The following is a 15,989-nucleotide window of genomic DNA, read 5'->3' on the forward strand; positions in this document are numbered from 1 at the left end:
GCCATTAATAAATGAGTTCAGCCTTGAGTAAAAAAAAACACATACTCCTATCCTAAATTAGCCTAATGCATCAACAACCCAAGTTTGGAGTTGAAACTTGGAAGTTTTAGCTCCAATTATGGACCAGAAATGCCAGGAAGCTATTTGCTTATGGTTGTGTTTTACATAAATAAGTTTTTTTTTTTGTGTGCACAGCTAGGATATTTAGGTTCTATTATTCTCTGGTGATGAAATTTAAAATATATATATATTTATAAATTTGTACTTGTAAACAATATTTAAAAGGCAGAAGTAAACATGGTAGAATCTTAAAAGCTCTAGCAAGTAAAAAGGAGGAAGAAAAGTCATGCAATGATTCCTGTTCTCTTATGACCAAAATCATAATGAATGGAAACCCCAAAATGATACTAAATTTCACAAGTACATATTTCTGAAACATCCTCCTCATATTTATATAGGGTATAAAATTTAGTGGTGGTATTCACCTGAGTTAATTTTGTAACAAGTGCTATCATAAAATTTCAGATCCTTTACAATACAATGTTGTTTGCAAGTATACAAGAATAAGCCTGTATAAAATGTTATCAGCAGCATATCAATCTAGATAAATATGAAGAAAGACAGCCTCTTACAATAAGTAAAGAGAATACTTACCCCCCCTATCTTATACATTGACAATCCACTTGACTACCTATTAACGAGTCTCAATGAATGGTTGTAGAACTCAAATTATGTAGGTCTGCTTTGAATTCTTTCGACTACGGTTTCTTTTTGGATTTGAAGTAAGAATGCAAGAGAAAGCATTAACAAGTTCAGAATCCTCTTCAGTTATCAACATCTTAGCTTTACTAGGATCAGCAAGCAAGATTTTCGAAACAAGGTATCCAGCAATTGACCAAGTTTGATACAGATGTGCTTGTTTACCAACGAACCTTGCTCTCTTGGTGTCATAATATTCCGGCCACTTGTCTCGTGACAACCGTTTCTCAGCAATTTCAACAGCTTTTGCAGCAATGTCAGGTCTATTCATCTTTATGCATGCGACTGTAAGCTGTGAAAGACAAATAGAGTGTGTCATACACATAACATTGAAGTTCCAATGGATATTCAATAATTCAGAGACAGAAAACTACAAGTTCATCAGGGATGAAAATTTAGCATTCGAACACCATAAATGTTTCAAAAAGTATTGTAGTCAATTTTTGCAATCCTAGAAAATAATGGTCTAAAATATATTTATGCGAACGACCGTAGAAAGCTAACTCCAGTGCAGACTGCCTAAACAAAACACATGCTAATAAAATTGAAAAGAGACCAACCTGCCATAGGAGTGTTGGCCAAGAACCTCCATTGTGGTAGGACCAAGGCCTGCATCAGAAACAAATAAGCTGTGAAATTGAGAGCCTAATGAAATATAAAGAAAATGAGAATATGGAAATAATGAGTTTAGGACATTACGTGTTCTTAGGATCACTGCCTGTTATGATCTGCCACTCCATACCTTCTAAAGCAGGGTAACAAATCTTCAAAGGCATGTCAGCTATCAAATCTGCCCATTTAGCTTCTATAAGATCCAAAATGGCATGGGACTGCTCCACTGTAGAAAGACTGCATACTATGGACCACAAGTTTCCTAAAGAAAAGAATCGGAAATCCATATGAGCTGGTTGCAAGTTTCCAATTAAGTAACCACCTTTGTTGGGCATCCACTCTACCAACCAAGGAGAAATCTGATCTGGGTAAATGTTGAACTTATTGACTGCGTCATAAGAGTATTCTTCAGTTTTATAACGGTATATTTCATTCAATTTTTTCAAGTCAACCCAGTAATACTCTCTGATGTGAAATGACAAAGCTATCAAACGATTATTTAGTGCTCGGATAAGATCAGCTGATCCATCATCTGGAGCAAGCATCTCACGTGCACACAGTAACGCTGAATAGAAAAGTGCCTGCGAGAACCAGAAATAATATAAAACAGGATACATTAATCATACTGGGAAAATGGGAGAATGAAACATAAAAGAGCACATTCTATAGATGATAAACATGACAATTAAGTCTTGTTTTTCTGTCAAATAAAAAAAATTGCAAGAATTTGGTAAATTGAACAACCTAATTCAAATCTACTGAGTTACAGTGTATTCTGTTGTCTAATGGATAACTACTAAAAGATTTCCTATTATAGTGAAAAGTAGATTCTTTCCGAGTAAAAGAAAAGTTTTGTTTTTACTCCCAATAAGCAAAGGACTATAAACTTGTGTCATAGTGATTTTTCAAAAGCCAAGGACTACAAATACATGTATTGAAACTCTTGGAAACAAATCAGATAGAAAACTCTTAATCTGTAGCCCATTGATGATGCTCATTTACTTAATCGATTGTTCACAACACAAGCACGCCATGGAACCAAAGGAAAAAAACCTTCCCTTGCAAAACTTTATGTAAATTAATATTTCCGAAGTTCATGTCTGCCCACTTAAGGTGCCATTGATAAGAGAAAACTAGCACCAAAAATGAAGATATACTTCAAGTTATAAATATATTATACCAGAATTCCAGGAAACAAGTCTAGCACTAAAATATGATTAAGCCTGACACCACCAGTCTAACACATAAAGATCAACTTGCTCAAATCAATATCAGAAAAATCACAGGCCGTAAGTTTGTAGGAACATGGAAAAAATAAAATTACAAATTTCACCTAGTTATGACACAAGTAAAAATTTACAAATAATCAAATATAACTTGAACCCGCGAAAACAAACAATAAAAACCAAAAACAATCACTTAGACTCCTAAAATATATTCTCCTGTGCTGCACTCAGCAAAATATAAGCAGCATTTCAATCCCAGTAAATTGTGTTAACAAACAGAAGTTTAAAACATCAGAGTTCACTTTCTGGTCGCTGTACTGCACTGAAAAAGGGTTTAAAGTGATTTTTCTGTGAAAATGATCGTGGAAAGATGAAGCAACTCCAATAAATTTAACTCTTTTGATCCTCGTCTCTGAAATTATTTCATCAAAGGTTCCAAAATTAACCCTCATGACCAGTGGCGGAGCCAAGAAGGAGCAAGTGATGACTGTGGACAACCCTTCCCCCCTTAATATATTTTTTTTGTTCTAGATTTATAGGTAAAATAATATTTATTTTCATTTTGGCACCCACAATATTTAGTTATAATTGTTTTTTACCTAACTTTAAATTTGTGCTTGCTATGCCCCTGCAGCCTGCTTATGAGTCCTGACACATGGGTCTAATCTAATTCCGCCATTTCCACACCACATTTAATAGCTGGATGGCTAAATTTAATATTTCTATTTGTTCGTGATTAACACAGAACGTGATTGTTGAATAATGAGTGATAATTAAAATAACCACAAGCACAAACACACTTTTTACCTGGATTTCCAAGGGATGTCCATGTATACCCATACGCCGATCTATCATGCAAGAACCATCTGTCACCAATAATGTAGGGAACATATCAAAACCATCAGCAAGACATAGCTTTAATATCATCTTAATTCCCGTCTGAACATCAATTCTCTCCTGAACCGAAAGATCACCAGAACATTTTCCATATGCACGCAGCAATATAATCCACCATAATCCTGAAAATTTCATAAGATGAATACAAATATAGCAGTATACTAATGCAAGCATGTATTTTGATTCAAAGAATGTCATTAATGTCAAGTAAACTTAGTTACCAGAATCAACTGGTGCTACACGGCCAATTGCTGCCTCCCCAAAGTCTGGATCAAGTACCTCTTCTGTTGCTGATTCATCACCTTCCAGCGGCACTGTGCGAACCTTAAAACTAGCAGGCATCAAACCTTGACCAGGACTGTGACAATCCATTGTTTTCTCCCAGCTCTGCAATATGTATAGTATTAAACCAATCTTCCTATGGATTTATGAAGACATTAAGGCAACCCTGCAACCAGATAGCTAGGGTGCGTGGAGCACTGTTAAATATTATATTTGCATAGACTTATAGGGTTAAAAATTCACATAAAGATATTCATCCGTCGGCAACAAAAAAATTCAACTTAGATGATTCGATGCTTCAATAATGTCAAAACTAGACAAAGAATAATGAATTCATCACCTTACTATTGAGGACAACAAATAAGTGCATGAATTTAACCAGACAGCGAATGCTTCATAAATGATTTACAGAAAGAACAAAAAAGAAAGGCATGCTAAATTGTGAAAATACCTGCAATTGAAGTGTATGCAGGATAAAGTTTCGAACAATATCATACTCCCCCTTCAATAAGAAAGCTATCCCAGAAGGTATGAAGTCACGAATGAAGACCTGATCATAATTCAACACATTGGAGCTGGTCGGATCATTGGCAGCAATGGTTCCAATAGGACTGCTACAATAATTAACCACAGAATCTCGTAGCAAATCCCATGCTTCATCCTCAATGGAATCAACAGAGGTCTTATGTAAGCCATCTCTAACTGTCCCATTAGCACCATTAGACTTCAAAGCCTCCTCTTCCTGTTTCAGTTGTTGAATATCCTGAAACTCCAACACATTCGGTCCATTCACCGCACCATTGATTGTATCCAATTTCTTTGCACTATCTACAAACCACCCTCCATTTATATCTTCGGCACTTAGCCCGCTAACACTTTCTGACTGTTGACACTTGCAACTCTGAAGCCAAGAGCGACGAAGCATTGTCATATTTCCATATGAACCACTCCCTATCCCATGAAAGGGATAAGTTCGAAGCCCGCTATGAAGCATAGTTGAACAAGCCAGTGACTGCATATTCCTTGACACTCTTTTCTTTATCCAGTTTATGTGGTGTTTAGAAGAAGTAATGGGATCAAATTTGCTTAAACACGAGTCAGTAAAAAAATGACAAGGTACTGTTCCAGAAAAAACTTGCAACACTGCTTCAGTAGAACCCATCAGGATAAAGGTTTAGCAGAATTAATATTTTCTACCAAACCAAATCTTTACAGCTTGCAATGAATCCAACACCTCAGCCCCTAAATCAAACAAAACCCCAAATGTAATTTATACAATGTTTGCAAGAAACGTTTCTATAATAAAGAAAGAGAGAAACTAAATTTAATTGCATCGTAAGCTTTAAAAATCATTCCCCTGCACCAAGATTGTGCACACGAATACAATTAAAGTAGCCCATTATTTACAGAATAATACAAAACCAACTCAAGCCGAAGAAATTAACAGCACCTGCCTTCATCAGTAACCAAGCAGTACAAATCAAAACCGGAGCTAGAAACCAAAATTACTCTCCAACAAAACCGTACGCATACAAATCAAAACCGGAGCTAGAAACCAAAACTTGCCAAAACTTGCCAAAAATCACAATAAGTAATTTGTGCCAAGCAAAGAGGGAAGATAAACGAAATTCCCAAAAAGACATGGCAAAGTACAATATACCATAATTAATACTTCTAAGCTGGTGATGGAAATCAAACTCAGCTAAAAACAAAACAAAACAAAAACACTTACCGAATGTGAAATATAGAACAATTTGCAGAGGGCCGAGGAAAATAATGAAAAGATCCCAGTGAAAGTAGGGGGGCAAAAGGGGAGAAAAGATTTTCTCGTCTGCCAAACAAAGTTGGAAATTTTAATTTTTTATATGAACCCAAAAAATAACGGTGAAGGAAAGTTTCGTACGCAGAGAAAAGCAAACGTATTAGACTAGTCAATCCACATGTGTTAGATTTTTTTCTTCTTCTTTCTTTCTTTATTTTTTCTTTTTCTTTTTCTTTTTCTTTTTTTGAGTCATTTATTTATGTATTTATTTTATTTCACAATATTTATTTATTTTCTTTTGGGATACTAATGGTAATGATGGTAGTTTTATAAATAATAATAATTCAACGATGATGGTAGTTTTTTTTAAGAAAAAAAAAAGAGAGAGAGAGATAATAATTGATTAAAGACAAATTCAATTTTAAAAAAATAAAAAGAGAATTGATTAGAGATAATAAATTAATAGGGACACGATTTTATTGTGTTTACTTTCTATCGCGTAGGAAAGTAAATAACGTCAAAAATGTATATACGAGGAGTTTTCTCCACCACAACTCCTATCTTAATTTGCAGCCTTTGAAAAATTTGTCATTATTCCCAACTTAAAAGGCATATTTACAAAGAAGAATAGGGAGGAAAAAAATGAGGTGGAGGTGGTTTGAAAAATAGGTTGATTTTGTTTTTAGTTTTATGGTATGTTTTGGATATGAAAAATAGGTTGAGGTGGTGGTGTGGTGGAGGCTGGTGGTGGTGAGTGAAAGAAATGGGTTGGTTGAGGTGGTGATGATGGTTTCTCCATGGTTCTAGAGAAAGAAGAATAGGAAAAAAAAATGTAATTTCTATTATTTATTTTTTATATTTTAAAATAATTTTATTAATATATAAATAGTTAATATTATATAAACTAATAAAAACATAAATATATTTGTGTACACTACATAAATATTACGTGCCAAAGTCACCTATGTTAATTTTTTTTTTTAATCAAATATGGAATTTATTCAAAAACACTCAAAATATACAATATTCTTAAAAGCGCTAGGAGCATCATGCTCACTAAACTCACAATCTGACAAATAACAAGACCTTATAGCAACACAATGAGCAATTTTATTAGCAGATTGTTTAACAAAAATCAAATAAACATTAGAAAGAGAAGAAAGCAACACAAGGCAATCCCGAGCTAATAATCCAAACTGAGAAGGCATAAGAATAGCGCTATTAATAGCTTGAACCACCACCAAAGCATCAATTTCGATTACAACATTAGTCCATTGTTTCTTCTTTATCCAACTCAAGGCTTCTTTGATCCCAATTATTTTAGCAATTTCTGACTTGACTAAGCCACGACGGCTCACAGACAAGGCTGCAATCAAGCATCCATTGGAATCACGAGCCACACAACCAGCCCTAAACTTGTTCTCTGCTTCAAAAATAGCTCCATCAACATTCACCTTAACCGTTTTGAACATAGGATTCCTCCAACGCTCACATACATTGTTAATATCATTAACTAACAAAGCACCACCTTTTTGAGATTGAGCATTCTTCCATTGGTCAAGGACAACTCTAGCTGACCGAACCACCTCCATAGCCGAAAAAGATTTATTATTCCACAACACATCATTTCTGGCAGCCTATATTTTCCAACAACCATTGCCGCTTCGCACACCAATTCCCGACTTTGAGTTTCAGCCACATTAAAGAACCAGCTACTGAAATCGGCTCCCAAACCAGCAGCCATGTTGACACCCGAAACTCTCCAACAGGATTGAGCAAAGCCACACTGAAGAAGAACATGATGAATGGATTCGCTAGCTAAATTACAGAAAGGACACATCAAATCCACATTCACATGTTTAGTATTAAGCTGTGTCTTAGTTGGAAGGCATCCTGAGATCGCTCGTCAAATAAAATGGTGAACTTTTAGGGGAACATCAAGCTACCATAACAGCTTCCATCTCGCATGGTTTTCAACAATCATACCAGTAGGAGAAGTTTCTTGCAATAGCTTATAGGCACTTTTCACAGTATAGAAACCTGATGGTTCACGACACCAATACCAATCATCCTTCACAGCTGTAGCACTAGTTGAATAGAAACAATGAGATTTCTATCTCTAGCTTCAAACATATCTTCCACTAATTCCAAGTCCCAAGCCAAATCACCCACCAAAAACAGACTAGAAACCCTTTGATTGACCAACCCACGATTAACCGAAGTAACATATGAGTAATCCAAATCTGGCAACCACGGGTCTTGGAGTGTTAATTCCATTTTTGGCATATTTAATTGACAAAAATATTTTATTATTCTTTGTATATTTCGGCTGGCATTTATTGATATGGTTTCCATATTTGTGTAAATCTAAACTTGGAAGGAAAGTTGACTAGCTTTCCTATTTATGGAAATTGAGGTAAAAATGGTAAGTTTTAATTACACATTGATTCTTTGCTAACCAGCTGTTATTCTGATCTTGTGTTGAGTTTCCCATTTTCTAAGATCAGGTTTCTTGAAGAGAAAACCGGAGCTAAACTTTCCTTTTCTATAAAAGGAAAGTTGTAGTTACTGCCCACGATTCTGTAGGTACAGAAACGGAAATTCCTGGACTGATTGAAGAATTATTTTAGGGAAGTTTCTAGTGGGTTGAGGTCTTGTTCAGACCGAATGTAAGCTGTCTATGAGATGTATATTCATTATAAATACATCTTATAGTAGCTAGGTTTTGCATCTCTTTCATACAATTAGAATTATATTCATATCTTAAGGAAAGAGTGTCTTTGTTATGTTAACTCTTTTATTCACTTTCATATCATAAGAAAAGAGTGTCTTTGTTTTGTAGAGAAGAGTTGTTCTACTCTTACTCTGTTTAGTTGTTGTTTGTATTGTCTTGAGTCTGTATTCAAGTCTACAACGAAGAAGAACATCAGTGCACCTTCGGGAGAAGGGTATTTACAAGCTTTCGGGAGATTGCTTTTGAAGTCTTGCATCGGGAGGATACAAGCACACAACCTTCGGGAGATGGTTGTATAGGCTTTCGGGAGATAGCCTTTAGGCCTTGAATCGGGAGGATTCAAGCACTCTTCAAGGTGATCGAAGGGAGTTCGAGCTCTTGGAGTTTTATCAAGATTCGGTTAGTAGGTGGAATACATCAAGCTTGCGGCATACAATAAGAGGGAGTCTATTTATGCATAAGTCAATTACTTTGTATTTTTGATACCGATCTAATGAATCTTATCTCTGGGCGTGGCCCCGTGGACTAGTAACAATCTGAAAGGATTGTTGAAACCACGTACAAAAATCTTGTGTGTTTTTACTTTTATGCACTGTTTGTTTTTTTGGGTTTCTCTGGAGTTACAGAGTTGCATTCTGTAACTACAAAAAACTGTTTTCAGTACCAGTTTTATTATTCCGCATTTAATTAATCATTTAATTAAATAATCAAACTGGGAATATTAAAATACGGAATTTCATTTGGTATCAGAGCAAGTCACTAAATTCTTAGTGAGATCTTGAGGTTATTCCGTTTAACTTGTTTTGTGTGAGATGTCTTTGTTTGCAGAAGGAAGCTCTATCTCTCGACCTCCTCTGTTAAATGAATCGAATTATACTTATTGGAAGGTCAGGATGAGAGCATTCATCAAATCGCAAGATGAGAAGGCATGGAGAGCTATTCTTACAGGCTGGTCTCAACCTACTGAAAATGATGAAAAAGGTAATACTCAGGTAAAATCTGAACTCAGTTGGACCACTGAAGATGAAAAATTGTCAGGTTATAATAATAAGGCTTTACATGATATTTTTAATGGTGTTGGTGAAGGCTTTATTAAATTAATCACATCTTGTGAATCTGCAAAGGAAGCATGGAAAATCCTTCAAATTCAATTTGAAGGTACTGTTGATGTAAAAAGATCACGATTTACCATGTTGCAAACTAGATTTGATGAATTGAGAATGTCAGAAACTGAAACTTTAAATGATTTTTATGAAAGATTATCTGATATTTCTAATGAGTTTTTTGCCTTGGGAGAAAAATTAGATGAATCTGTCTTGGTTCGAAAGATTGTTCGAGTTCTTCCTGACAGGTTTGACACAAAATTGCTTGCAATGGAAGAGGCAAAAGACTTTGGCAAAATGAAGGTTGAGAAACTCATGGGGTCTTTAAGAACTTTTGAGTTGAATCGACAGATCAAGAAAAAGAGTAAGCAAAGTCTCTCAAATGAGAAAATCAAAGGTATTGCTTTCAATGATTCTGAAAATATTGTTTCTGATGATGAAAATGATGATGAAATGGCCTTGTTAGCAAAAAATTTCCAAAGATACATGAAATCTGTTGGAAATAAAATGAACTTTTCAAAGAACTCAAATGGTAACATTTCAAGTAACAATCCCTCTAAACCTTTTTCATCTAACAAAGATATTCGTTGCAGAGAGTGTGAAGGGTATGGTCATATTCAATCTGAATGTGCCAATACCTTAAAGAAAAATAAAAAGGGATTGAATGTTACTTGGAGTGATGATTCTGAAAGTAGTGAAGATGAAAAAGAAAAAGTTGCTCTAACAAGTGTTTTGTCAAGAAATTTGCAGGAAAAAGGAAAATTCATGTGCATGAATAATACCTCGATCAATGACAACAAGGAAGAATCTAGATCCGAATCAGATGAGTCAGAAATTGATGAGAATTCTATGGTTGAATCCTACAAGGTAATGTTTGGTAAGTTGATGGAAACATGTGCTGAAAATCGCTCCCTGGTTAAAGATAATAAAGTCTTGTGTAACAACATTAATGAGTTGGAAGATAAACTTAAATGTTGTGAATCTGATCTATCTTTAAAAGAGTCTAAAATTATTTCTTTAACCAAGGAACTTGATAACATTAAAAAGAATGTGAAAATGTTAAATCCAGGTTCCACCATCTTTGAAAAAATCAAAAAATCTGGCCAAACCAATCATGCTGGTCTGGGTTATGTTTCTAATTAACCTAATTCTAATACCACTTTTGTTAAAACTAATAGTTTTGTTTCTGGAAGAACTGTTTCCACCTCGCAGGTTTCTGTCTCTACAGCAAAGCACTCTGCTGTTACAGAAAAGAAACACCACAGTAAGTTTGACAATTCCAAAGGGAATGGAAGACGTTTCATCCCTATTTGCCATTTTTGTGGGAGAAAAGGTCACATTCGACCTAAATGCATCACTATGCAAAACATGTTTAAATCTAATTACCTTGGAAATAAACATGTTTTACAAAAACAAAAATGGGTTGTCAAAAATAAATGCTTGGTAGGTTCTTTTGTTTTAAAACTATTGCTACTAACATGTGGTACTTTGATAGTGGGTATTCTAGACACATGACAGGTAAAAAAGAATATCTTGAGAACATTAGACCAATGCAGTGTGAAGAAGTTACTTTTGGTAACGGTCTTGTTGGAAAAGTCATAGGGATAGGAACTCTCAATTTCGAAGGGCTTCCTAGACTGAAGAATGTCATGTTGGTTGATGGACTAAAAGCTAATCTTCTTAGCATTAGTCAAATATGTGATCAGGGTTATACTGTGAGCTTTGATAGTAATCATTGTTATGTGTATAATATTCTTGATGAAATTGTCTTGCAAGGGTTCAGATCTAATGATAACTGTTACACCATCACTACCTATGCTACTTGTCACTCTGTTATTAACACCACTGATTTATGGCATGAAAAAGTTGGTCATATTCATTTTAAAAATCTGAGGAGATTGTCTAATGCAGGAATTGTTCGAGGATTACCTAAATTAGGTAAGGAGTCTTTGGGAAAATGTGGACCATGTCAGCTTGGTAAGCAACTGAAAATTTCTCATAAGAGTGTTTCTGATGTGAATACTTCTAGAGTTCTCGAACTCCTACATATGGACTTAATGGGTCCAATCCAGGTTGAAAGCTTGAATGGTAAGAGGTATATTTTTGTGTGTGTTGATGATTTCTCTTGGTTTTCATGGGTAGAATTTTTTAGAGAAAACATTGATACTTTTGATGTTTTTAAGTACCTTTGCTTGAAATTAAAAGTTCAAAAAGATTGCAACATTGGTAAGATAGTTCGTGGTAAGAGTAATCATGGAAAAGATTTTGAAAATACTGTGTATGCTAAATTCTGTAAATCTTATGGTATTTTTCATAATCTTTCTGCTCCTAAGACACGACAACAAAATGGAGCGATTAAGGATTCCCACCTTCTTGATCATGTTTTAGACGAGGCTTTGTATGGCTTGAAACAAGCACCCCGTGCTTGGTATGAGCGTCTATCTGAGTTTTTACACTCTCATGGTTATAGAAAAGGAAATGTTATTAAAACACAGTTCATCACACACATTCAATTTGATATTATTTTTTCTTATGTTGATGATCTTATTTTTGGATCTACTTCTAACTCTGAAGTGCAGGTTTTTGTTTCCCAAATGCAAAAGGAGTTTGAAATGAGCATGGTAGGTGAACTCACTTATTTTCTCGGTCTTCAAATGAAGCAATCAGAGGAGGGAACTTTTGTCGCTCAAAGCAAATATGCAAAGAACTTGGTGAAAAAGTTTGGTCTTGAGAAAGCCAAACATACCAACACTCCCATGAGCACAACTTTGAAATTAAGCAAAGATGAACAAGGAGTAAAGGTAGATCAAACTTTGTATCGAAGTTTGATAGGTAGTTTGCTTTATCTTACTGCTAGTCGTCTTGACATTTGTTATAGTGTTGGTGTTTGTGCACGATATCAGGCAAATCCCATGGAATCCCATCTTTCTGCTGTGAAAAGAATCATTCGCTATGTAAATAGCACTATTGATTTTGGGATTTGGTTTTCAAAAGACACTAATTCTAACCTTGTTTGCTTTAGTGATGCTGATTGGGCAGGTAATGCAGATGATAGAAAAAGTACTAGTGGTGGATGTTTCTATCTTAGAAACAATCTGGTTTCATGGCATAGCAAGAAGCAAAACTCAATCTCTCTGTCCACAGCTGAGGCTGAGTATATTGTGGCGGGTAGTTGTTGTACCCAATTGTTATGGATGAAACAAATGATGGCAGATTATGGGTTTGATTTGAAAACTTTAACCATCTTTTGTGATAACACTAGTGCTATAAACATTTCTAAGAACCCTGTTCAACACTCTCGCACAAAGCACATAGACATTCGTCATCACTTTATTAGAGAGCTTGTGGAAAATAAAATTCTTGTCTTAGAATATGTTGAAACTAGCAAACAAATTGCAGATATTTTTACTAAAGCTCTTGACTCAGTCCGATTTATTTCTCTAAGGAAATCCTTAGGGGTTTGTATTGTTTAATGCTTTTATTTTTCCATAATCCTTGATATTTGAGTTGTCTTAGAGTTCATAATGTCTTGTCTTTGTCCTAGAAGAAAATTTCAACCTTATAAGAATTTCAGTCATTATTTTATTGTTAATGTTGTAATATTATGATGTCATACAGGTTTGTCAGGAAAATTGTCCACTCCTCACAGGAATATTCAGGTTCATCAAACAGTGTTATGTAAGCTACCATTTTCGAATAATGTTGTTCAAAAACTGTGTGTTCAAGCTCCATTGGATGAATAGAGCTACCTATCTCAATGTGTGAAAGCCATCTCTGAGTAAGTTGGAACTATGTAATTAGGAGTTATGTAGAAGATACGCTACCATTGAAAAGGGCTACCATTGAGGTAGTGTGACAGCGTCTCCTATGGGTACAATTTATCAGAAAAAGTCTTTTTGACAAATTGGGCAATGTTCCCTGCTTACACTTTCACACACTAATGCTTGACACAGTTTGTGGTAAAAATTGTTTCTTCTCGAAAATGGTGTTACAAAGCTGTTACATACTGTTTGATGTGCTTTAATATTCTTGGTGACGGAGTCAATTTTTTCCTGTGAACCGGTATGACCTCATTCTATTACATCATTAGTTTGATAAAATAATTTCTGACTATTCTTATGAGTTTGATTTTTTCATCAGGGACAAAGACAAATGGACATTGTGAATTCTAGTTGCAAAAATATCAAGGTTATTTTATTTTTCTGTCTTTTAATCAAAAAAATAAAAAAAAATAAATAATAAAAAAAAAGGTTCGTGATCGAGTTGTCAAGTGAGCTTTGTTAAAAATTTTTGTTATTTTTTGTTATGTTTCATTATGTTCTTAGACACAATTTTGCTCTTAAGTGGTAATTAGTGCTTTTTGTGTCTTGGTGTGTTCTCTTGTTCTTTATTTGTAATTTTTCTTTGGGGGGCATTTTTTGAAAAAATAAAAGAAAAAGGGGGGCATTTTTTGAAAAAATAAAAGAAAAAGGGGGGCATATTTTTTCTTTTCGAGTTTTTTTCGAATCCTTGTACATTTTTTCTTTTAGTTTTTCATTTTATGGAAACATGTGTTAATTGTATACTCTATTTTGTGTTTCCTTTATTTGTGGAGATTTGGTCTTATTTTAGGAAACTTGTTCTTAAATATTTAATTATTTTTGGTTTCTTTTTTGGTGGCAATTTCGGTTATGGTGGGGTTTTTATTTCTTAGATTTTGTGGGAATATTTGGTTTCCTTTTTCCATTTAAGGAAACTTTGACTATATTTGAAAAACCTTTTTTGGTTTCCTCTTTTTCCTCTTCCCACGTGGTAAGTAAGGTAAGTAAGTTACTTTCCTTTTTACAATTTTTTTCTTATTGGGTAATTAAAATTGAAATGTTATATATGCTTAACCACCCATTCACCCACGATCACCACTCTCTTCTCCTTTCATTCTTTTTTCTCTCAAAGGTCTAATTTTTTTCAAAGTGAAAGAGTGTTGTGTTCTAGGGTTTCAAAGAAAAATGGCAAAACTAAGAATGCTCAACCGTCCAAGAAGCCTTCTCGTGGCTCTGTCTCTGCTTCTCCGGTCACCCCGCCTGCGCCGCCTGCACCAGCAACCGGAGCTTCAGGTTCGTCTTCTGCTCCGACGAAGTCTGCTAAGAAATCGAAGACCCAAGCTCGAAAATCAGTGGCAAATTTCTCCTCTCCACTTGTTGGTGCCTCTCCTATTGCTTCTCCAACACCTGGGTTGGGTGATCATGATGAATCCCATTCATCCGATCACACATTGTCGAAATCCTCTTCCTCGAATGGTGTTCCTAATGTCGACAAAGCTTTGGTGACCTTGCCCACGGTGAGTTCTCGAACAAGGTCCAAGGTTTCCACTCCTAAAAAGCCTGAAGTGTTTAAACCTAAAATTGCATCCAAAGGGAAAAAGGTGGTTTCTTCATCTTCAAAGGCCAAAAATCTCAAGGAGAATCCCCCTTCGGTCTCTTCCTCGGATTCTGAACCAGAAGAAAGTGAGGAGGATCATGATCTCGTAGTGGCTTGTCCGATTCAAGTGAAGAATTTGTGCCCAAAGATCTTCCCGCCGTCGATGATTCGGATCCGAGAGTGAAGAACCGTAAACCGAGCCCGTCACTACGTAACTGCTCCAGTCCCTCCTGTTGTTCCAAAGAAGGACAAAGGAAAAAGGCCCATTGTCTCTACAAATCCTGTTCTTCCACAGAAAAGAAAGAGGCCCTCTGGTATTTCTCTTGATAACTTCAAGCCCCACTCTCATTATTTTTGTTATAATGATCATGCTAGAGATATGAAATTCTATGAGAATAGGAATTTTACTGTGGAGAAAAATTTTAATGTTATTGCTCATAAGCCTTTTGGAGTGTATAACATGTTGAAAGAAAGACAATGGGTAGATACCTTGATCGGTTTTGATGGGTATGTGGATAGAATTGTGAAGGAATTTTATGCTAACATCACTGATGAGTTTCTCGATGAGGACTCTTTCATGTTTGGCAAAGTTTTTGTCAGAGGACACTGGTATTCCTTTACTGTGAAGGATGTTGCTGAGGCTCTCAATTTGCCTATGGGAATTGAGACTACTGATGTGGAGTTTGATCGTCAAAAGGTGTTCGGTTATCTCTCTGGTGATAATGAAATTGAACTCTCCGACACCATGCATATGTCTCAACTCACCTATCAACATGCTGCTCTCATGAGGTTTGCCCTATCCAATTGGTTTCCTTGCTCCAATCCGGTAAATGTTTCAAATGAACTTGCTTTCTTTTTGTATAAAGTTTCAATTGGTGCTAAAATTGATTTGGCTGACATGATTTGGGAGCAAATTGTTTCTCTTCGAAAGGGTAAGAAACCTAGGCTCAATCTCATTTTTCCTCACTTAATCTATAAAATTTTATCTGATCAAGAGGAATTGATTCTTGAGAATGAATCAATTGAGATGCCTGCTGTTGGAACCACTTTCAAAATTCTTGAGAAGCCTCCTCAAGGAAAAGCTGCTCAAAGAAAGGCTCGGTTTGCTTCTCCTGGTCTTACAAATGATCCTGCTGCAGCATCTGCTTCAACTTCTGCTCCTACAGAAATGGCAGAATTCAACTTGCGTTTGGGAAGAATGGAGACCAGTCAGGCCT

At 35.4% G+C, this 15,989-nt stretch overlaps 1 protein-coding gene across 1 annotated transcript; it reads right to left on the reverse strand.

Moving 5' to 3' along the window:
- Nucleotides 1-494: 494 nt before the first annotated feature.
- On the reverse strand, nt 495-5,934 carry LOC115706142 (neutral/alkaline invertase 3, chloroplastic). Its single transcript, XM_030633678.2, has 7 exons — nt 5,509-5,934; nt 4,228-5,018; nt 3,716-3,881; nt 3,405-3,616; nt 1,459-1,952; nt 1,320-1,368; nt 495-1,051 (listed from the first exon to the last, which is right to left on the reverse strand). Exons 2-7 carry the CDS (start codon nt 4,936-4,938, stop codon nt 725-727), a joined length of 1,959 nt encoding a protein of 652 aa, XP_030489538.1. The 5' UTR covers nt 4,939-5,018; nt 5,509-5,934; the 3' UTR covers nt 495-724.
- Nucleotides 5,935-15,989: the final 10,055 nt, after the last annotated feature.

Source organism: Cannabis sativa, chromosome 1, assembly GCF_029168945.1.
Source record: "Cannabis sativa cultivar Pink pepper isolate KNU-18-1 chromosome 1, ASM2916894v1, whole genome shotgun sequence".
Taxonomy (NCBI): Eukaryota; Viridiplantae; Streptophyta; class Magnoliopsida; order Rosales; family Cannabaceae; genus Cannabis; species Cannabis sativa.